The 24,981-nt window shown below is 38.6% G+C and overlaps 3 protein-coding genes across 3 annotated transcripts; all 3 read left to right on the forward strand.

The window, feature by feature from the left end:
• Positions 1 to 11,777: 11,777 nt before the first annotated feature.
• Positions 11,778 to 12,233, forward strand: LOC138887335 (secreted RxLR effector protein 78-like). Its single transcript, XM_070169070.1, has one exon. It carries the CDS (start codon positions 11,778 to 11,780, stop codon positions 12,231 to 12,233), a length of 456 nt encoding a protein of 151 aa, XP_070025171.1.
• A 180-nt stretch (positions 12,234 to 12,413) lies between these two features.
• On the forward strand, positions 12,414 to 14,355 carry LOC138887336 (uncharacterized). The gene is made up of 6 exons (XM_070169071.1): positions 12,414 to 12,801; positions 12,910 to 13,175; positions 13,323 to 13,376; positions 13,475 to 13,825; positions 13,961 to 14,209; positions 14,344 to 14,355. The coding sequence occupies exons 1-6, from the start codon at positions 12,414 to 12,416 to the stop codon at positions 14,353 to 14,355; spliced, it is 1,320 nt and encodes a 439-aa protein (XP_070025172.1).
• Positions 14,356 to 22,237: 7,882 nt separating this feature from the next.
• LOC104233013 (ethylene-responsive transcription factor ERF109-like) lies at positions 22,238 to 23,434 on the forward strand. The gene has a single exon (XM_009786317.2). The coding sequence runs from the start codon at positions 22,312 to 22,314 to the stop codon at positions 23,137 to 23,139; it is 828 nt and encodes a 275-aa protein (XP_009784619.1). The 5' UTR covers positions 22,238 to 22,311; the 3' UTR covers positions 23,140 to 23,434.
• The last annotated feature ends 1,547 nt before the right edge of the window (positions 23,435 to 24,981 follow it).

Genomic DNA, 24,981 nt, shown 5'->3' on the forward strand with positions numbered 1-24,981 from the left:
AGTTTATATTGATGACATTCTAGTTAAGTCCCTGCGTGCAAAGGACCATTTGGCTCATTTGCAGGAAACGTTCGAGATTTTGAGGAAATATAACATGAAGCTCAACCCCGAGAATGTGCTTTCGGGGTCGGTTCGGGCATATTCCTGGGATTTATGGTGTCGAACCGGGGGATCGAGATCAATCCCGATAAAATCATAGCCATCGAAGACACATAGTCGTGGGCAGTGTAAAAGCCATGCAGAGGCTAATTGGACGGATAGCTTCTGTAGGCCGATTCATCTCGAGTTCGTCGGATCGAAGCCATAGTTTTTTTTCTTTGCTCAAAAAGAAAAACGATTTCACCTGGACCCGGAGTGCCAACAAGAATTAGAGGAATTAAATTCATACCTGTCGAGTCCACCACTGCTTCACACTCCAAAGGCAGATGAAAAACTCTACTTGTACTTGGCAGTATCGAAAATCGTGTTAAGTGGCGTCCTAGTTCAGAAGAGCAAGGTACGCAATTTCCCGTTTATTATGTAAGTCGAACCTTAGGAGAAGCAGAAACTAAGCATCCACACTTAGAAAAATTGGCACTTGCACTGATAATTGCTTCTAGAAAGTTAAAAATCATACTTTCAACGTCACCCCATATGCGTATTAACCACTTAACCACTTCGTAATATTTTACACAAGCCCGAAGCCGATTGGCCAAATGGGACGTCGAACTCAGTGGGTACGATATCGAGTATCAACCTCGAACGGCCATCAAGTTTCAAATTTTGGCAAACTTCGTGGCTGATTTCACGCCAACCCTCATACCCGAAGTTAAAAAAGAACATTTGTTAAAATCAGGCACACCATCGGGGGTGTAGACCCTTTTCACAAATAATGCTTCAAATGTGAAGGGGTCCGGGTTAGGCATTGTTCTAAAGCCTCCCACGGGTAGTACTATTAGGCAGTCTATAAAAACTTCTAGGTTGAGTAACAATGAGGCCGATTATGAGGCCATGATTGCAGGTAAACTCTACAAGCTTGACCTGGGATTGGAGGAATAAATATATTGAATACTTGAAGAACGGAAAAGTCCCATCGAACCCCAAGGAATCGAGGGCTCTACGAACCAAAGCTGCTCGATTCATATTGGATGAAGACAGAACATTATACAGAAGGACATTCGATGGACCATTGGTTGTTTTTAGGACCAGGAGACACCGATTATGTTTTACGAGAGGTCCATCAAGGCACTTATGGAAACCATTTCGGCACCGAATCGTTGATTCACAAAATCATTAGAGGAGGATACTACTGGGATAGCATGGAAAAAGACACTAAGGAGTTTGTTTGAAAATTTGATAAATGCCAAAGGTTTGCACCGATGATCCATCATCCCGAAGAACAACTTCATTCAGTCCTATCTCTGTGGCCATTCATGCAATGGGGGATGGATATCATCGGCCCTATGACGTCGGCCCCAAGTAAAGCTAAGTTCATTTTATTTATGACTGACTATTTCTCTAAATGGGTTGAAGCACAGGCGTTCAAGAAAGTAAGAGATAAAGAGGTTATAGACTTCATCTGGGATCACATCGTATGTCGATTTGGGATACCCGCTGAAATAGTGTGTGACAATGGAAAATAATTTATCGGTAGCAAGGTAACAAAATTCTTCAAAGAGCACAAAATAAAAAGGATATTATCAACACCGTACCACCCTAGAGGGAACGGACAAGCCGAATCGATGAACAAGACTATCATTCCAAACTTAAAGAAAAGGTTGAACGACGCTAAGGGGAAATGGAGAGAAATATTACCCAAAGTCCTTTAGGCATATCGAACAATATCGAAGTCTAGTACCCCGGCAACCCCATTCTCCTTAGTATACGGCTTTGAGGCCTTGATTCCAGTCAAAGTCGGGGAACCTCGCGCTATATTTCTACATACAAAGGAGGAAACAAATAACGAGGCTATAAATATGTCACAACCCGGAATTTCCACCATCGGGACTGTGATGGTGCCTAACATCACACTCGCTAGGCAAGCCAATGTTAGAGTTTTATTAACCATTTTCCTTTACGTTTCATTGATTAAAAATTAACAAGCTAAAACAAGTAGAAATAAATGCGGAAGTAAGTAAATAACCTTTTTGTCTATATACTATTACCAATATCATTGTTATTACTACCCAGAATCTGGTGTCACACTCCACGAACACACTATGATTTTGTACAAATATCTGTCTGAAAGAAATTACAACTATTTTAGAAATACACAAAATAGTAATATAGAGATGTAGAAGGGGACGCCAGGGCCTGCAGACACCAGCAGGACTACCTTGGGTCTCCAAACTGTGTATACTGAAGCCAATCTCTCAATCAGCCACTACCTACTCCAAAATCTGTACAAAAAGTACAGAGTGTAGTATCAGTACAACTGACCCTATGTACTAGTAAGTGCCAAGCCTAACCTCGACGAGGTAGTGACGAGGCTATGGCGGAGCAATTACAATATAACATGCATATAGTGTATACTAAAAATAGAAAGAAGAACATGACAAAATAAGTAGTATCTTGCAAGGAACGAATATAGAACTCAGGTGTCTTATCAGTATCCAGCTATAACCAATCCTTAAGCAAAATGCAAAGCTACCAAATAACTTTTACAGTAGAAGAAAAATTCATAAACACACAAACTGAAGCGGCGCGCATCCCGACCCCACCATATATCAATATCAATATAAATATTCACCCTTATTACTCCATATCAATCCACTCTTATTCCTCCTATTGCGGCGTGCAACCCGTTCCCATCGTACAATAGCAATTCATCCATTCCTCATGTATATATATCAACCTTATTCCTGTCACGACCCAAACCGATGGGACGCGACAGGCACCCGGTACCTTACTCAATCGAGTACCAACGTAACGTATATTTCATATCATAATATCATAGGTAATTGAGCGATAGAGGCTATAGTGAGATAAGTAGAATAAAACATGGGGAAATACTCGACATTGGACGACCCAATATGTAATCCAAACTTATACATATGACGTACGGGCCTATAAGGCTAAAATAACCACTCGTACACTGAACATCACCTACATGACATATTTCTAAAAGCCTCTAAGAGTACATAAACGTCATAAGGACGAAATATGGCCCCGGCATACCAATCAATACATGTCTAAATTATACTAACCAAATAAGCAACGCTAGAGCAAATGGAGCGCACTAACATCTTTTGCTGAGCTGATAGCCTACTTGGAGGACTCTCAACCTGTCTATCGGGACCTGTGGGCATGAAACACAGTGTCCCTAGGCAAATGGGACGTCATTACAAATAATGTACCGAGTATGTAAGGAATGTAAATAAGTAACAATAGACATGAGAGAACCATGGAGTAAAAGACTCAACATGTATATCTGAATTGCTCTGTGAATCATTTAATATAATAATGTCAAGAATATGAGTATAAATGCCATACCATTGTATATATGTGTTCATAACATGGCACCCCATCATATCATCTCGACAACTATGGCAAATCATCAACGTATACCAGCTGATTAGGTAGTGGTGCGTATATAATGCTGGAGCATATATATATATATATATATATATATATATATATATATATATATAACGTCGTCTGGTCATGGGTCAATGTACATGTATAAATTAATGCAATGCATGAGAAGTACGCCAATAAAATCTTTCGGAGTGTCATAAGACCATCATACCTTTGATTAATACCATGAAATAAACTTTATCAACTCATGTATTTTCTGAGACCCATGAACATACGATAGAATAATAAGACTTATGGAAAATCAAGAATATAAGCATCTCTAACATTTCTACGAATAGAGTCATTTATGGAAGTTGTGCATTTGCTCGTTTCATTTGTGTCGTATAGATTATGCCAAAAAAAAAAGAAGGGATAGACTTAACATACCTGAACCAATTCTCTTTAGAATCCTTCTAACACACGTCAATCGTGACGAAACACGTAATAACGAGATTGAAATAGGGAATAATTCATATGAAATGCTCGAAGCAATAACGTTGCTATAGTAAAATCATCTTTGTTGAAACTTTCTTCTTAAGATGTGAGGAATCACGTTGCTTATGTAAAATAATGTTTGCTGATACTCTTTCTTAAGAGAGGAGTATTAATGTTGTTATGCAAAGTAAGCTTTTGCTGAAACACTTTCTTAAAAGATTGTAATTGATTTTTGAACTTAGAATGTTACATTAGGTGGACCACACTTAGGATGACTAATCCTTTGCTAAAGGCTTCTAATTTGGCCACCTAAATGTAATAAATCCTATTCAATTCTTGGGGCTGCCACGTTTTTGGGCCTATTATGCCTTATCCCAACATTTTAATTTATTCACTAATGTCTTATTTAACTAATTAATCTCCTATTAACTTATAATCAACTATATATTCAGATAATTAAGAATTATCTCAAATTAATTAAAATACCACTCAGTTTTGACACACTTTATACACCTTATAATCACAGTCATGTGGTACCTTGTATGGAACTAGTCCATAAATACCGGATATTATAGCTTGGGCCGCATTTTATCCCAGCATGACAGTCTTCAATGAAATTATTTTCTTCTATTTACTTACCCTCTCACCTTCACGAATTTACTCATCACTTGTTTGAAATAGCATAATACTTATAATCCCAAAATAATATCATTCTCGAACTTTCATTGATTAACTTACGACGAAACTTTAACGTACGAAAATATGGGGTGCAACATCATTCCCCCCTTTGAAATATTCGTCCTCGAATGTTGACTGGTGTACTTATCATTTTCATAGCATATGTCTTCTGAATACTTTATTACTCTCCTTGCCATCTAGGCAACTGTTATGTGAATAAATCCAAAGGCCGGGGCATTCCCCCTTGTTGCGTCCATACTTAGCTTATCTTAGTGACCACACATATTGGAATTCCATATAACTCATATGATCTTGAATATCACTTCAGATTTTACTCCCCGTTCATTAGCCACGGTAGGTGCCACCTTTTTATGGAGTCAATGTTGTTTTGAGACTGTTGTTATAAGACCATTTCATCTTTAGGTTATTGAGTTTAGGTCGAAGCCTTATTCCTTATTTTCATTAGCTAGTATTTCTTTGTAGTACTTAGGGAGGAACCTCTGACTCTTGTAAAGCTGTGAGCTTATTACATTGTGTACTCGACGAACCTCCTCCCTTCCTTGCTTGTACTTATCCGTAGTTACTTACCTACACGTCCTGGTGCTTGTGGGGTTGCTTTTGAACTGATATTTTGAATTTCTTCCCAATGGAACTCTCTTTTATTTCTGTAGCACTCATACGGTACCTTTTAAACTTCCCCATATGATATATCTTAAGTATTATAATATCATAACTGCGAGGCTGAATTTCCCATGTTGGGGTTCAATCTATTTATCTCACACGATCTATTGATTTGTCTGTATCCTCTTATCTAGCCATAATTAGGAACTACAAACCATTCGTTGGCCCACTCTCATATCAATATTCCATGTAATCTTTGTGGGGTTATTTCCTTTATTTTTACTTACGTATCGTACTGGCTTTTTATCTGTTAATAACATCTCGCCTAACTTCCTCTCCTTGACGTTGTGTTTGGATAATGTTCTGGAATTGTACCATATCTGTAGACTTTGAATAAGTGCAATCTCATCCCTTTTTCATTTTTTTTGCATTCTTCCTTTTCCACTTCATAATTACTAGAACCACTTAATTTTCAGTTAATGCCACCTCACTCCATATTTCCCCCTTTAGGGGAGTATTAAGAGTTGGAGCTACGGTGACCTACCTATAGTGTTTTACCTCTTCATCTTTGGCATCTTTTGACATCATCGATGACCCTTACTCGCCTTGTGGTAATCCTTATATACCAAGGATAACAAAATTCCTTACTCACGAGGGTGACACTTAGTATAACTAGAAAATGCAGTCCCTTGAGCTTAAATTTGCTCACATTGATTGCTTTAGGGAAGCGTCTCCCTAAATGACCATCCTCTGAATTTCTCATGAATCTTCTTCTGTTGTCCATTTTATTATCGTCAGAATGCAATCTCTGAAATTCTCATGATGTCGACCATTATCAAATTACTCAGTTCCCAATTCATGTTTAGGTTACCTTGTTCACCAGCCCATACTGGTTTCTATTACTTTAGAGTCTAACTTTTACTTCTGACAATCGTGTTAGAGTCACGAACTTATTTATTAAAATGAGGATAAAACTTTATAGCCTATATTCTTTTGTTTTCTCCAGGCCAGGCACCTCTCATTTTTTCCTTCCCTCAATTATAGACTATGTAATACTATCATTTCATTTTATTTTCAACCGTTGTCATCCATGTATCACATCTTACTCATAATTCTTCCTTATCTCTCTTCTCATTACTCTGTTAATATTTCTGCCTATCCCTTTATTGTGAAAACTTCAACAAGACATTCTTTTTATTTTAGCTCCCCTTGCTTCATTCATCGGCTCTTTGGGTTTCTCAACTTCCCCACTCTGCTAAGGACGAGAGTCACACTTAAGATAATATTTATCCCTTCCAGGCCTTTAGTGCCTATCTTCTGAATTTTTTTGATCATGCTAGTATTTATATCTAATTGTAATATTCTAGAGTGCACCATCTGGGTGTCTCACAAGAAGATCTATTAGCACTATTGTAACATCCTTCGAAAATGTCAACTAACACAACCAATCCATTCACCATTTTGGGTTACTCTAACCCCAGCCGAATCCTGATGTTCCATCCTTTTCTTAAACTATACATGTTAACCCCCATACGGAATAACTGAGATGGGTGCGGCCAATTGTACATACCTCTATCACTGTTGAATGTAACTCAAAATGCTTATATCTCTCTTCCTGAATGGTAAATAATGATAATCTTTATTAACTGGGTACCTCGTACCCTTATTCACCTTGTTTTTTTTACTTGCGGAAACTTGTGTCTACCTTCCGATTTTATTATTCCTTTTTACCGTAAGAGTGGATAAGTATTCTTACCTTAAAACTCCTTGTCAAGAACCTTACACCTTTTAGTACACGTATGGTCTGCTGAAGATCTCACATTTACTCATCATAAGCATAATGCAAAATCGAGTTCCTCTGACTCAACACTTCCATAGCTATATCTCCTACCGACCATCTTTCTGAATGTAGGCATCATTGTATTACAAATAAGATAGAGTCTAGGAAATTGAGTTCTTACAACTGAGCTCTACCACACGATCTAGAGTACGAAGAAAGAGTGACAATCGCAAATGTCTGATAGCCTCCTGCTTATAAGTGTGGTGCACAACACACCCATAAAAAGGCTCTACTAGACACGGCTTGTAGACTCCCTAGGACAGAACTGCTCTGATACCACTTTTGTCACGACCCAAACCGATGGGACGCGATGGGCACCCGGTACCTTACTCAACCGAGTACCAATATAATGTATCTTTTGTATTATACTATCATAGATAATTGAGCCAGAGAGGTTGTTGTGAGAAAAGTAGAATAAAACATGGGAAAATACTCGACATTGGACGACCCAACAGGTAATCCAAACTTATACATATGACGTGCGAGCCTATAAGGCCAAAATAATCACTCGTACACTAAACATAGGCCAACAAGGCCATACAATCTTTCATATACATGACATATGTCTACAAGCCTCTAAGAGTACATAAATGCCACAAGGCCAAGACAGGGCCCCGACATACCAATCAATACATGTCTAAATCATACTAACCAAATAAGCAACTACGGAGCAAATGGAGCGCACCAACATCTTTCGCTGAGCTGATAGCCTACTTGGAGGACTCTCAACCTGTTTATCGGGACCTGCGGGCATGAAACGCAATGTTCCCAGGTAAAAGAGACGTCAGTACAAATAATGTACCGAGTATATAAGGAATGATAATCAGTAACAATAGACATGAGAGAACCATGTAGTAAACGACTCAACATGTATATCTGAATAGCTCTACGAATCATTTAATATAATAATATCATGCATATGCGTATAAATATCATACAATTCATGGGTATATGCATTCATAACATCATCAAGCCTCTAAGGGCATCCCATCATATCATCTCGGCCACTGTGGGCAAATCATCAACATATACCAGCTGATCAGGTAGTGGTTCGTATATAATGTCGTAACCTTTTCCCGTATCCCATACACACACACACACACACACACACACACACATATATATATATATATATATATACGTATATACATATATACGCGTATATAACACTGTCTGGTCATGGGTCAATGTACATGTATAAATGAATGCAATGCATGAGAAATGCATCAATAAAATCTTTTGGAGTGTCATTAGACCATCATACCTTTGATTAATATCATGAACTAGACTTTATCAACTCATGTATTTTCTGAGACCCATGAACAGACGATAGAATAATAAGACTTATGGGAAATCAAGAATATAAGCATCTCTACCATTTCTACGAATAGAGACATTTATGAAAGTTGTGCATTTATTCGTTTAATTTGTATCGTATAGATCATGCCAAAAGAAAGAAGGGATAGACTTAACATACCTGAACCGATTCTTTTGACAATCCTTCTAACACACACCAATCGCGACGAAATGCATAATAGCGAGATCGAAATAGGGAACAATTCGGATGAAATGCTCGAAGCAATAATATTGCTATTGCAAAATCATCTTTGTTGAAACTTTCTTGTTAAGATGTGAGGAATCACGTTGCTTATGCAAAATAATGTTTGCTGATACTCTTTCTTAAGAGAGGATTATTAATGTTGCTATTCCAAAATAAGCTTTTGTTGAAACACTTTCCTAAGAGATTGTAATTGATTTTTGAACTAAGAATGATACCTTAGGTGGGCCCCACTTAGGATGACTAATCCTTTGCTAATGGCTTCTAATTTGGCCACCTAAATGTAATGAATCCTATTCAATTCTTGGGGCTGCCACGTTTTGGACCTATTAGGCCTTATCCCAACATTTTAATTTATTCACTAATGTCTTATTTAACTAATTAATCTCCTATTAACTAATAATCAACCAATTATCTACCTAATTAAGATTTATCTCAAATTACTCAAAATACCACTCAGTTTTAACACACTTTATACACCTTATAATCACGGTCATGTGGCACCTTGCATAGCACTAGTCCATAAATACAAGGTATTATAGCTTGGACCGCATTTTATCCCAGCATGATAATATTCGACGAAATTTATTTTCCTCGATTTACTTACCCTCTCACCTTCACGAATTTACTCATCACTTATTTGAAATAGCATAATACTTATAATCCCAAAAATAATCTCATTCCCGAACTTTCGTCGATTGACTTACAGAGAAACTTTAATGTTTGAAAACATTGGGTATGACAATTCCTCCAGTTGCGGGGCGCAAATCGATCCCACCATATAATAGCATTTCACCCTTATTCCTCCTCAATATATATCACCCTTATTCCTCTTGTTGCGGCGTGCAACCGAATCCCACCATATCAATACCAATTACACAGCAAGAACATAAATTTCACAATTTGACTCAAAACTCTCCACAATATTTAAACCTCAAACCAAAGCAGACAGAAAGCTTGTACATTATGAAACTCCACACAAATAATACTACTCAGCGAAACCAATCCAAAATATACCATAAAACACCAATAAACCAGCTCAAGCCAATAACATGAGACAATGAAACTACGGGATATCTATTACTTCTACCAACAAAAATAATATCTGACAAGTAGCAATTAAACATGGAAATACCAGTAAAACATGTAACAATTAAGGCTGAGAAGACAATATAATAAGAACGGGAAGAAAACATGTAAAAAAGATAAATTGGCGGTGCATAGGTACTCGTCACCTCACCTATACGCCACTCATATGGATTTTCACATAGCAATTAAGTCGAGGATCCCTAATCTCTCGAGTCAAAGTTAGACATAACACTTACCTCGATCCACTGGCCACTCACTGCTCAATTACCGCTTTTCCTCTAGATTCCACCTTCAAACCACTCGTATCTAGCCATAATTAACTTAATAACATCAAATATTGCTAAAAGGATCAATTTCAATGCATAAATTTAGGTTTTCCAATATTTTCCCCAGAAAGTCAAAAATCGACCCCGGGCCGCTTGGTCAAAACTCAAGGTTCGCACCAAAACCCATTCACCCCCGAGGCCGAATATGTAATTAGTTTCGAAATCCGATCCCAAACCGAGGTCTAAATTCCCAATTTGCAAAACCCCCCTAATTCTTCCAAAAATCCCTAATTGTACCATGAAAGAACAAGATTTAAGAGTAGGAATCTAATGGGTGATTATGAAAATTGAAGGAAATGAGTTAAAGAGTACAAACTTATGATTTGGTGTTGAATTCCCCCTTCAAACTCGCCCTAGGCCGAGTTCTAGTGAAAGAGATATGAAATTTTGAAGAAGTCCCATTTTTGGGTCTGTTTTAAAATCACTAGACAAGTCTTCTTCGCGTTCGCGAAGGGCCTGTCGCAATCCCGATACACAGAGGACCAAAGGCCTACACATTCGTGAGTCTCTCTACGCGTTTGCAAAAGGCTGCTCTCCCCCTGGACTTCGCGTTCGTGACCAAGTAATCGTGTTCCCATAGAAGAACACTGAGCCCTCCCCCAGGTCCCTAAACAATTGCGTTCGTGTCGAGCTAGTCGCATTCGTGAAGGGTAAGAACCCCATTGCTCCGCATTCGCGATCGAGTCTCCACGTTCACGAAGGGTAAATTCCTCCCCAACCTCATTTCCCCTTCGCGATCGCGTGAGTGGCTTCGCGATCGTGAATCACAAGGTATCAGCACACCGGAAGCACCAACACATACCAGATTTTCTAAGTTTCAAACTACCCGTAGCCCATCCGAAAGTCACCCGAGCCCTCGGGGCTTCAAACCAAACATACACAAAAGTCCTAAAACATTATACGAACTTGCTCGTGTGATCAAATTGCCAAAATAACACCTAAAACTACGAATTTAGCACCAAATCATATGACATTCTTAAGAACACTTTGAAATTCATATTATCACAACCGCACATCTGAATCACGTCAAATCAGTTCCGTTTCTCACCAGATTTCACATATAAGGTATAAATATTATTTCGGACCTGTACCGGGCTCCGGTACCAAAATACGGACCCGATACCATCAAGATTAAACATTAACCAAATTCTTAAAACTATTTAATTTTCAGTCTTTTAATTTTCATCAAAAATTTATTTCTCGAGCTAGGGACCTCGGAATTCGATTTCGGGCATACGCCCAGGTCCTATATTTTGATACGAACCCATCAGTACTGTCAAAATACGAGCCCGGATCCGTTTACTTAAAACATTGACCGAAGTCATCTAAATTAACTTTTAAAGGAAAAAATTATTATTTTTATTAACTTTCAACAAAAACGCTTTCTGGAAACATGCTCGGACTGTGCACATAAATCGAGGAGGAATAAAATGAGGTTTTGAACGCCTTAGAAGACACTAACCTTGTTCTGTTACCAAAGAAAAAGGAGGTCACCACATTCTCAGACCTAAGACCTATAAGCCTTAGTAACTTTTCCAACAATGTTATCTCGAGGGTGTTACATGAGAGGTTAGTGAGGTTTCTTCCTAATCTGATATCTGAGGAGCAGGCTGGCTTTGTAAAGGATAGGAGTATAGTAGAAAATATTTTATTAACTCAGGAGATTGTGACTGATATGAGGCTTAGATCCAAAGTAGGACCTAATGTCATTATGAATCTAGATATGACAAAAGCCTATGATCGACTATCTTGGTTATTCCTGACCAAGGTACTAAGAAGAATGGGCTTCACAGAAAAATTTATAGGCATGGTTTTTGGGATAGTGTTAAATAACTGGTATTCGATCTTAATCATTGGCCAAGCTCATGGTTTCTTCAAGTCATCTATGGGAGTAGAACAAGGAGATCCAATATCTCCTACATTGTTTATTCTAGTAGCAGAAGTATTATCAAGGGGCCTTAATGCTATACATAAGAATATGTACTTCTGTGGATTTGGAATTCCCAAATGGAGCCCAAAAATCAATCATCTTGCATATGCAGATGACATGATTATATTTTCATCCTCTGATGAGACTACTCTTCTACTGATCATAGAAGTGCTTAATGCATATGAAGCTGCATCTGGGTAGCTTGTAAACAAGGTAAAATATGCTGTATATTTGCATCATCTAGCAGACATAGAAGTGGATAACAAGGTGGAGAGGATCACATGGATTATGAGGCAAGAATTCCCTATCATATACTTAGGCTGTCCAATATTCTACTCAAGGAGAAAACTGGAATACTATCAGCCCATGATCACAAAGATAATGGACATACTTCAAGCTTGGAAGGGTAAGTTGTTATCTATAGGCGGCGGGGAAGTTCTTATTGCTCATGTACTGCAGAGTATTCCAATACACCTTCTCTCAGCAGTCAATCCTCCAAATTATGTGATAAATAGATTACACAAGATATTTGCACAGTTCTTATGGAGTAGTTCAATAGGAGGAACTAGTAGGCATTGGGCTTCTTGGAATACTTTATGTATGCCATGTGAGGAAGGGGGGATAGGCTTTAGGTCTTTGCATGATGTAGCTAAAGCATTGTTCTGTAAACTATGGTGGAATTATAGAACAAAACCAAGTCTTTGGAGTTCTGTCATGAGTCAGAAGTATTGTAAAAAGATGAATTCAGTAATTGTTACATGGAGGGAAGGTTCTCATATTTGAAGAAAAATATTGGAATGTAGAGATTTGATTGAACATCAAATAATCTGGCAACCAAAAATGGGGTCCTCACTATTTTGGTATGACAATTGGACAGGATTAGGGGCACTGTATTTTTTAGTTCCACGAGAGTTTGGCATTGATGAATATGTTCATAATGTTTATGATGTTATTGAGGATGGAGAATGGAATGAGGACAGGCCATTGGAGATACTTCCTGAAGAATATGCAGTACATATAATTGAAATGATCAAGCCACCACAATCACAAGAGATACTTTATTCACCTTACTGGATGCTGGAACCTCGAGGTTTTTTTAGTGTGAAAACATGGGACTATCTGAGAAGACGAGATGAACCAAGAGTAGCATACATGATGATTTTGGTCAAAGGCTTGCCTTTCAAGATTGCTTTTTTCATGTGAAAAGTGAGTAGGGAAAAGCTACCTTTGGATGACTTTATGAGACGGTTAGGATACTTAATGCCCTCTAAATGTTGGTGTTGTATTCAGCCTAAGGAAGAATCTCTTCAGCACTTGTTCTTCAGATCTGAAACAGCTAGGACAGTATGGTCTTATTTCCTATCGAGGGCAGTAATATATTTGGAGGGGTTATCTATGCACCAGGCTATAACTAAATGTTGGACTGCTAAGGTGTGTCCTAGGTTAAAGTCAATAATGCAAGCTCTTCCTTCATGCATTGTATGGGAACTCTGGAAAAGAAGAAACAACATGAACAATGGAGAGGCAGCTACAACCAGCAGGGTAATCTACCAAGTGTCATCAAATCTTCAAGCATTGGTGAAAGTAAGAAAGCTAGGATAAGTAAGGTGCCTCACAAATGGAATGAGCTGCTAGCTATGATGGAGAATTACACTCTCAAACTGAAGGTGTGTAAAGTTATGTGGGAATTCCCAAGTGCAGGATGGCTAAAGATCAACACAGATGGGGCATCGAGGGGAAATCCTGGCAGGAGTTTTATACGGTACTGTGTTAGGGATGAGAAGGGTGATATTGTAAGGGCAGTAGGGAATTGATGAAACAACAAACATAGAAGCTGAAGCAAAAGCGATGGTAGAAGTACTGAGGTTCTGCAGAAATCAACAATATTCTCACATATGGCTTCAAATTGACTCTATGCTGTTAAAAAGATCATGGATGGGCTTTGGAAGCCACCATGGAACATAGCTGAACAAGTGGAGGAGATGATGCAACTAATGAATGGGGGAAGTTACATAGTTTCACACATTTATAGGGAAGGCAATAAGTTGGCAGATCATTTGGCCAATTATGCTTTAGATTATTGTGATATTAAATGCCAACATTTTTGGCAACTGGATGTACAAGGGAGGAGGATCATAAATGAAGATAAACTGCAATGTCCAAGTTTAAGGGTGAAGGTGGACATGAGCTAAGAAGTCAAGAGAAAAGGAGGAGCAAGATGCAGGAGAATTCAGTCGATCAATATATTCAAATCCTAAGGAGGAGGTTATATTGGTCAGTAATTTAACTAACTCTGTGTTCTTTTTTGTAGGTGACAATATAATGTTCACACCCTATACTTTGATAGAATTCTTTATGGTGGTATTAGTGCTAAGCACTCAGCCCATAGGAAAACTATTAAAGCAAGGAAAGAAAATGGAGGCAAGTAATGGACAACTGACTTGCAAAACAATTCGTCCAATTGAAATCAGAGAACTAATAATGCCTACACAATATGTATAAGGGAGTGCAGGACAAACAAGGAAAATAGGGAGGGGAAAATAGAGGAGCGTACAAACAAGGTGGGAAAGGAAAAAATACAAGCAAATCTGCCCAGAATGTCTAAGAGAAATGGGCGGAAGAGTTTAGGTGATACAAGAGAATGGATTAGGATTCAAAGGGATATAGGGAGCCAGGCAGGTGTTGAGTCAAATCAGAAGGAAAGAGAGAGTAAGAGGAGTAGGGAGTGTGAGGTAGATACTGGGAACTCCATAGCTAATGAAGAAGCAGCAATCTCGCCCAGAAGAAATGGGCAACATGTGACAGGATGGTTAGTAGTAGTTGAGCTAGAGGGTGTAGGGAAAAAAGAGCAAAAAACAAATCATTGTGTGAAGTGGATTGAAAAATAAGAGAGGAGAAAGATGACAATGGGGTGTAGGGCAAAGGATATAACATCAGGTCATGTTGTACAAGTCCTTAGGAAGGAGTACAAGGTGATCAATTTTTACACTAACTTTGGCTTCTTTTTTGCAGGAAACGTCAGTGTATTCATGCCTAGTCACTCACTATGACTTAAATGGGTGGTATCAGTACATTGTACTCATTCCCTTGAAGAAGTAAAGGTGGCTTGCATAAGCATGAAATCAGAAGTCTGGAAAACACTATGGTTCAGCTTCGTGAAATACTGGTTTTGGCATCAATTCTTGGGAAACATGGAGGCTCATTGGAATGAAACTGTGATGCAGGCTCACTCATTAGAATGTGAGGAAAAAAAGGTGACATGGGTCTCAACATCATTCAAGGAAACATCATTAGAACTTTAGGGCAATAACATAAGAGCTGGAATGAGCTCAAAGACAACATCGTTTAGTAGACATTTGGATACGGGACTAGATGACATAAACTGGGCTAACCCTATGCTAGGGAAACATACTAGGACACATCAAGAAGATACTAAAGCAATGGTTACAAGAAACAAGAAATGGAGGAAAACCAAAAAGCAAGGTAAAGTTGGTGCAAAAATAGGCGACAAAGGCAATTTCTGGGCAGTGGCTAATCTTGGAAACGACTATAGGCATGTAAAAAGGGACTACAGAGATGGAATGGCAAGACTCACAACATCAAAGAAGCAAGGAAATGGATTCAGTAGCAGCGACATATGGATGCTGATATTGATACACAAGGAAAGGGGCTACTTTTACAATAGATGGAACTGGGCAGAATTTGATGCAAATTATGGCTAGAGATGCAATCAGCATGGTACACATTGGAATTGGGCCACTATGGAATGGAGATACAATGCAGAAATGGACCACCTTGGGCTAGTTTTTTCCTCTACAATGCCTAATAGATTTAATGTGATATCAATTTTGAGTATCTTGCTCAATTTTGATAATAGGTTACATGTAGAGTGCAAAGTTTATTTCTTTCATCTTTTAGAACATCATGACATTTTGCTTTTTTATTTTACTATATAAATAAAAACTATCCCTAGTCTCTGCCTGGTGGATTGATTAAAAAAAAGGTTACAGCCAAATTAATGCGGGTCGGAGTGGTCTGAGTCCTGTAATCACAATAGACCTTCAAATTTTTTGAAAAACTGATTTAAAAAGATTACCCTTGACAAATAACCAAAAGGGCTTCGATAAAATCAGCCCTAAAAAACCTTAAGAGCTATCGAATTATCTTAACACAAACATGCTAAGGCACAAAAAGCATAGGGGTTTCAATCGATATCAAAACCTCAAAAAACCCAATGGGTAAAAAATACATGCTAAGGCATAAAGAAATTTTCACTAAGTATTTTAAGCCGAAAGAGGGGAATAATATCCATCTTTTCGAGGCCATATCTGCCCGATCTAAAGAGCCTAAGGGCCAATACACTTAGAGTTCGAGACCTTGTTCTCACTCCATCCGAACCCAAGGGTTCGACTATCCTGAGCCCAAATAAAGAATTACTTGACTAAGGCTCCAGGACTCACCATTATCCGACACAAACCCTAAAAGGCCTATGCCTTGAGTTCAAACCTTATTCGAACTCGACCATGGTGACTTCGAAGAAGTCCCCCAAAACCAAAGTCTCGAATGCACCATTCAAAGCATAAAGTTGTGTTAAAAAAGATTTTCAAGGCAAAAAAACATGTTTATAAAAATTGAGAAGGCATTCAAGAGAAATTTTCTTTTGTATATTGATGAAGAAGGATATGTACAAGAGACCGATATGGGTCTTACTAAAAAGGAAAAGAAAAATAAAATCCTAACTATGCTCGATGTTGGTTTCTCCCTCGGGGGCAGCTTCTCTTTCGGTCCCCTCGTCATTATCGAACCCGCCTTGGATGCTTTCATCATCATCGTCGTCATCAGAGGAGACAAGACACCTGGCATCAGCTTCAAGCGCCTTAGCTTGAGCTATCTCTTTGGAGTGGTCAAAACCTCGAGTGTCGATTTCCTCGAGGGTTTCCCTTCGGGATTGGCACTTCGCCAAGTCATTGCTTCATCTCTCTCGAGTGGAAGCCTCCCCTAGCTGCATTTGAGCAGCCTCAGCATCGGCCAAATACACGGCTATGGATTTGTCAGCCGAAATATTCGTCTCCCCCGACCTCTACCTTGGCCTCAAAAAGCTCCTATATCCTTTTGGCTTGGGCTGAACCTTTCTCTTTAGCGCCCAGAAATTGGACCTCGGCCGATGACATTTGGCCAAAGCAACGTCTTTCTCCGTAGCAAGGCGGTCCATGTTCTCCTTCCACTAATCACAGTCAGCTTTGACTTGGTCGACCTCCCATCGGAGCAGCTCGATCCTTTCCATCTTTTGCTGCAACTGAGATATTGAAGTATTAGCCTCCACATGTGGGTAGAAACCGTACTCTTTCAAAAGGTTAGTTACCTACTCGTCTAGGTCGACCTCTTCCTTACGAGCCCGGGCCAATTCAGCTCGGAGGTCTCTGAGGTCCTCTTCTTTCTACAAATAGAGGCGTTTGCGGGAGTTTCTCTCCTCAATAAGCCTTTAGAAATTGGCCTCACACTGGCTCAACTTGGCATGGGACTTGTTGAATGGTTCCCGATGGAGCACCACAGCCTATGGAGAAAGGAAAAAAATCAGTAAGGAAGAGATAAAAGCAAACATAATAACGGGGAATAAAGTTTACCTGGTTCAGGATACGATGGGCCTCGTAAAAAACCATCGTCGCATCTAGGTCGGAAAACATCATTGACCCCCGCAAGGAAGCCACGAAATATGTCTTCCCCATCGTGGGCCGTTCCCATATCAGGGGTCTCTAAGGATCGAGCCTCCCGAAACTGCCCTTCAGAGAATTCAAGTCACGGTAGCGAGTCGTCAATATTAATTGCCCCAAGCAAGTCACTTGGGGCGCTCTCTCCCTTCCAAAGAGCCCTAATATCGGGCCCTTCGGCACACTTGCCGTTTGTTGATCACGGTATGAAGTATCTTCTACCCCCGATGGCTCGAAGACTTTGCTCGATGTACTTTTCGAGATCTCCTCGGTCCGAGGATGAGTTTCCTCGACCATCAATAGCCCAACTATTTTTGGAGCCTTGACACTCCCCGTCTTTCGAGGCACCTGCTCGTAACCGGCATCCTCCCCTTTCTTTTCTCATCTCGTAGCTTTTGGTTTACGCCAACAGACAGAGCAGAAAAGTCATCCTTTGGCTTACGAGCCCTACTTTTCTTAGGCTCCGGGGTATCAGAAGGCGAGGCCCTTCTCCTCTTCTTGTCCTTGGCCTGTTTAGGAACCACATATTCCCTAGGTGGCGCCAACCTCAATTTAACAACATCCCCGAGGCCTACGTAAAAGGAAATCAAGTATGTGTGAGAGGAAATGTTTCAGAAAAAGACGTCATAAGCATAAAGGATAAACTTACCATGATTTTTAGCTTCCCATCTACCCCTTGACAAGTCACGCCAGCGATGTTCGGCATGAGAGGAAGCTGCACCCAGCTTCCGAACCTAGTCTTCAAGGTCAGGGACCGCACAAGGCATCTAGGCAACCGCTACATATCAAATAAGAGTGTTACATAAAGCTAAAAATAAAGTACGAAGATTAATGGCTAATACTTATGATCAAGGTTCCATTTCTCGGTAAACAATAGTTTCTCCTCAGGGATGAGGTCACAGGTCCTTACCCGCACGAAGCGGCTCATCCAACCTCAGTCTTTGGCCTCATCGATACTTGAAAAAAAGGACTTCATCGATTGGCGTTGAAGCTTGATTAATGCTCGATAAAGTTTTGGTTAATACAACCATATAAGGTGGCTGAGAGTGAATTCCAACCCCTTGGCCTTACCAGAGAAGAAGCGGAGCATAATCATTATGTGCCAGGACGAGGGATGCACCTGGCCGAGGGTAACCTGGTACATCTTACAAGAATCGATGATAACCGAGTCAAGAGGACCCAATGTGTAGGGGTAACTGTAAACACTTAGAAACCCCTCCACGCAAGTGGTGATGCTTTCTTCGAGGGCGGGGATCTATACCACGACCTCGGGACCCCAGTTGCTGTCATCCTTCACGACTTTGAGCTGTTTTGCCATTATCGAGCAAATATACCTCGATACATGTTCACATCGGCCAGGGACCGACGGAGGGTTCCCGACTTTGAAGTCATTTTTTAGGACACAAGGGTTGGGAACAATCGCATGAAGGAGCGGTTCTACCGGAATTTTGTCACCGACTGACCGGGAAGAAGAAGAAGAAGAAGAAGAAGAGGCTTTCTCCTTTTGAGGGACAGTTTTGGAGGTTTTGCCATTGATTCAAATGAGATGAAGTAGAAAGAGGTGGAGTTTGGTATATTTGGTCCTAAAAGATCTAATCAATAGGCGGTGAAAAAGAAGAGATGGAAAGAGGAAGAGACTTAGAGAAATTGTCAAAGATGAAAGTAAAGTTTTGATTCAAATGGGAAACCTGTATTTATAGGATTACGATGACAGTTCGATGGCGCTAGTGGCCGACCGTAACTGCCAAGCATTTAATGTTTTAGGGAACCTAACCGACGAGATGTTTTTACATCATGGGGATGACGTCATTATTGGGGCCTCCAGAAAATCGAGTTTCAAGTCATTTCTTATCATTTTATTCTAAGAAACGAGGGGACTATTTATATACGGTGGAAATTGGGCTACCCGATTTTGTTCTTCGATGGAAAAAATGATATCACAATGGAAGACCAGGGCGTCGAGCTCGGGGTAGAAGTTCCTTTCCAGGGTCAAGGTCGATATCGCTTACCGGGGTCAGAAGAAGGCATGCTTCGGGATGATGCCATTATGATTCAGTAGCAGAAAGAGCGAGATATCCGCAACAGGCGGAGATCATAGCGTGAATTTCTAAATGAATTGGTCTTCGGCGGTTAAACAATTGTCAAATATGATTTTCTACTATAATTAGAAGTATACCTTATTTAGGACTCCCCTATTATATAAAGAGAGATTCCATTCATTTGTAAAAATATTTTTCACTGATAAGAAAACATATGCGCATTATTCTCTTGTTATTTTGCTTACTATTCATCAGAGTTGTTTTATCATTTGTTATTCACGTTATCATACCTCAAGATTATCACAGATCGAGGTCGAAATTTAGCTTACACACTGGTTTGATCTATTTTATTCCTTAATTTATCTATTTGATTCCTTGTTTATCAATTGGAATTGGATTAAATCATATATCCTTAAAATCACAATACAAGTTTAATTGTTACTCGAATTTTAGGGTAAATAGTAACGTAAAACATATCTATAGTATTTTGGATTCTTCAAGAATTACTTTCGAATTAATTATTATGAGAAACTTTTTATAATGTTATTAAGGCTGAATACATACGGAGACACTTAAAGTTGACACGATTTTTCATTTAGATACCTAAACTTAGGGTGTTCTTATTGAGCACTTATACTGCCCGAAACTTATTCCAATTAAGCACTTCTTATTGAGTTGGCAGATAGAGTGAGTTTCACCCAATATAAGCGCTTGAAGAGCCCAAAAATAGATTTGTTTTCTTTTTCTTCTTCTTCTTCTTCTTAAACATGGAGGAGTTTAAGAAATTAATGTTGGGGTTGCCTTCGGGTCGTCGTATGGAATCTTTAGCTGAAGTTATAACAAATTTGGAGGAGTTTCTCTTAAAAATTTGGATTAAAATCATGGTTGGAACAAGAATATACATGAAGATAGTGAAGACCACCAAGAACACTGATTTCCAGAACACCAATGTCTTTTAAAATGTATTCTTTCTTGGGTGTAAATTAAGTTTTTCTTTTCTTTTTGAGAATGTTATTTTTTTTTTTATTAAATAGATTTAACATAGTTTTTCCCTTTCTTTTTACTCAAAAATAATATATGTCCTTTTTTATTCGTCATTTGTCACGTCAGCAGCGACTGCATTGCATAAACTTTGTAAGTTTGGCTAATTGTCAAACAAGTACTTAATTGAAATAAGTTTTGGGTAGTATAAGTGCTCAATAGGAACACCTTTAAGTTTAAGTGTCTAAATGAAAAATCGTGCCAACTTTAAGTGTTTCCATATATATTCAGCCTTTTATTAACATGTATAATGAATGTCCTCTTGCAATTAGTGCAAGTCAAGTTTTGACCACAATTGAACTATAAGAAATCAAACAATACCTTATAAACAATTTAAACATTAATAAAAGTAGAAGTAGAAATTCAAGATGAAAAGACTAGAACGTTTATTCTTATGCCTAAGAATTGTTATAAAGAGAAAGAAAACTGGAAAAAAAAAAAAAAAGAGTTGAAACAAAGAGGAATAACCAATCAAACAATTAATTAGAATACAGATTTACATTAGAAGTTCAATCGTTATAATTCTATTCTATAGTCTATATCACTTAAGTTCAATTGCATACATACCGTCATTTTACTAATTTGCTCCTCCAACTATTCAGTGGTGAACTTTTCCAAAATAGTTTAACTTATAATTAGGCATAATTGTGTAAATTGCTTTTATTTCATCAGCAGTTTAATATTTTATAACAATTTATTTATCTTTTTAGAATTAATTAACTGATTATCTGTAACACTTATTATTTTCCACGTATATTTTATGTGAATTTAATTCACTTGGCAAGTAATTTAAGGAAAAAAAATTAACACGCATAGTCTTAAATATGCCTTAATATGTGTGTGCAAAAAAATGTTATTAAGGAAAAAAAATAAAAGTATAGATACATTTTTTTTCAAATGTTAAAATAAATTATTTTTTAAACAAACTAAAAAAATTAATGTTACAAGAAGATCAAAGGAAGTAAATAAGCTAATAGAAGTTTAACTCTATCGAAAAAAAGATATGGAAAAAAGAAAGGAAAGAAAGAAGCAGTCAAATATAATTACGGTTTGTTATCTTGCTTGCGAGAACCAAGAGAACTAACTTTTAGGGAGTAAGTTATGTTTGGACACATCAAAGTATCTCTTTTTGTAATTGTAAGGCATGACGTCATCCTTTTATCTCACCTTTGTCTCTTGAGCTTGTTGGCGGTCAGGTCACCATCCACGAAACTGAAGCACCGTGTGAACATCCACGTCATCAGCATTGATCACCTGGGACTTGACCGCTTACCGTTGCCACATCACCAAAATTTCCCACGTGACAAAACCAGTTCAATCCCGTGTACAAAATGTGTTATATATATATGAGCTGGCTTTTCACGTAGACCTTCGCCTTTCAAGTTCCCCCCTCATATAAATAACTGTGTACCTTTGACTCTCCTAGTAATTCAAATTCAAATCTCCAAAAACCACCTGAAGATCAAAGTCGAATAATTTCCATTTTTAGTCATGCAGTGGTCAACCAATATTCGAGTTAAACAAGAAGCAACATACGACAACCATCGTCACCACCTTCCTCCCCCCCGCCTCACCGCCGAGCAAGAGTTTTCCGTCATGGTTGCAGCCTTAAAAAATGTCATAGCAGGAAACAACACTCCAATTCATGCAAATTCAGAGCTCAATTCCTTTGAATGTTTTCAAAATGTTATCTCCACGCCCTCGTTTTCATCTTCGCCTTCTACGAGCATGTCTAGTTTTGAACCTCCTCTCTTACGCGTTATTGATGAACCAGAGCCTTGCAAGTTCTGCAGGATCAAAGGATGTTTGGGCTGTGACTACTTCGCAGCCACAACTACTATTGATAATAAAAACAACAACAACATGAAGACGAAGAAGATTAGTGTTGTCAAGAAGAAGAAGAAAAATAATTACAGAGGAGTGAGACAGAGGCCATGGGGAAAATGGGCTGCTGAGATTAGAGATCCGAGGAAAGCTGCTAGAGTATGGCTTGGAACATTCCTTACCGCAGAAGAAGCTGCTAGAGCTTATGATAGAGCAGCAATTGAGTTTAGGGGTCCAAGAGCTAAGCTTAATTTCTCATTTTCTGATTACACATTAATTCAAGAACAGACTACTCCATCTTCTTCCCCGCAGAACCAACAGCCAAAGTCACAGTTTGAGCAAGGAAATGGTGATGTGGAATTGGGAATGAACAACTTAGACAATGATTTCTGGGATCAGTTAATGGGTGATAACGAGATTCAGCGTTGGTTGACAATTATGGATTTCAGCGGCGGCTCTTCTGATTTTGCTGGTGCGAATGTTCTTAGCTTATAAGTTTCAATTTCTCTCTAGGATATTTGAAAAGAAGATATATAATGATGGTTAGTACCAAGGCCTCTGAGTGTAATTATGCAATAGGCGCAAGATTAGATTTTCATTAGTTATGCAAAAGATAGGGAAAAATAGTATTGGTAAGCTCCTATGCCCATTTATTTTAGTCAAATATGGGCCTTGTAACGGGGAAATGCTTCAATTTTACAAGGTAGTAGTTTCTGTACATTTGTATTATAAACATCATTCGTATATTTGTTGAATGAAATGCAAAAACACAAAGGTATTTATCTCAGAAGTTTCTATTTTTTGGTACGTTACTAGTTTATCTAGTCAGAAAGTTGGTGCTGGAGAGGATCTGAAAAAGAACAAAGGAAACGAGGAATCATAGTTAATGTCGACTGAAAAAGCCGCGAGCATAATTAAGTAGGCAACTGAGACCACATTTGAAAAGCAAAATCACGTCCGATTTGTAAATAACTATCCTCACGTGGGGAATTCATCTGGAGTGGTCTCTAATCAATAGTAATTTCTCCATATATTCAGTTACATTTGATCGATATCGGATCAACAAGTCAATTTGACATATTACTTAATGAGTAGCATAATATATATACATCGTCAGCATAAAAGTATGACCAAAAAGTGCTAAGCCTTTTTGTTAAACTAATTAAATAAGATGATAAAGTGAAATTGGCTAATATGAATAACGTAAAATTGCACTTAAAGCTATTTAATACCAATGGGGTGTTTAATGGTATTGTTATGAATGTATGAGGGAGTACTGACAAGTAATAAATATATTAAATGGCAATAAATGTGAATAGAGAGAATGATTCACCCAAATATTCAATGAGGTGGATGATTCTCCCAACTATGTAAGACATACAAACGTGGGAATATAGAAAGCTTTCTCGGATCTGATGCGAGAAAGTCTGGGATCGACAACAAATCGACTTTTTTTGTAAAGACAATGTTTGTAATTTACTTGAGAGTCAACCTTTCAAGAGAGAGCTTATCATATAGAATATTACATGCCCCCCTTTTCCCTCTCTCTTCCCACTTATATGGGACATATTCTTTGCCTAACTGAAAGTACAAGTGCAACGAATATTCTGTAGAATATTCCTCTAAGAATATCTTATTATTAAACTAGCCGTTTGGGCTGATCTGAGTACTCGACCTCGACCCTAGCCACTTAGCTCGCCAATAGATTCCTTCTTAAGCACGACCTCGGCCTAATCGACTCTTAGTTATCCTTTCTTAGGCAAGATTCCTTTGGTCAGATTTTTGACCAATGTAGTTAGTCCATCTGCCCATCAGAGTTGTTTTTGGACGAGCTTGAAGGGAGAACTTCGCCAGTTGCAATTTGAGAAATCTAAGCATGTTGGACAAGGAGTGACATTATTATGGCTAGGTGACGACGTGGCACTTTAAGAGCCACATCTGACCGTTACGTCAGTTTGAAGTGACATCACTCCATCATGCGTCATTATGGCAGATGTTCCCAATACGTTACGTCGTTTCTTGCGCCTTTTTCGTTTCGAAATCAATGTGGCAACATTTGTCTTTCTTGGTTAGGGGCCAGTATTTTTATAAATAGGGATGAGAATTCCTCATTTTACCTACTGCATTGCTGAAGCATTCGAAACTCAAAGCTTCCCCCCTTCTTCTTTAGAGTTCTTGCATCTTTATCTCTCCTTTCTTTTAGTGTTTTCTGCCATTGTTACCCCCTTTACATTTGCACTTTCTTTTAAAACACGTGACAGAAAAATGACTAGTGCATTTCTAACCTTGAGGGAGCTTCTGATCCTGTCGCATTGACTGTGGACATGCCTTCTAATG

Source organism: Nicotiana sylvestris, chromosome 3 (genome assembly GCF_000393655.2).
Source record: "Nicotiana sylvestris chromosome 3, ASM39365v2, whole genome shotgun sequence".
NCBI lineage: Eukaryota > Viridiplantae > Streptophyta > Magnoliopsida > Solanales > Solanaceae > Nicotiana > Nicotiana sylvestris.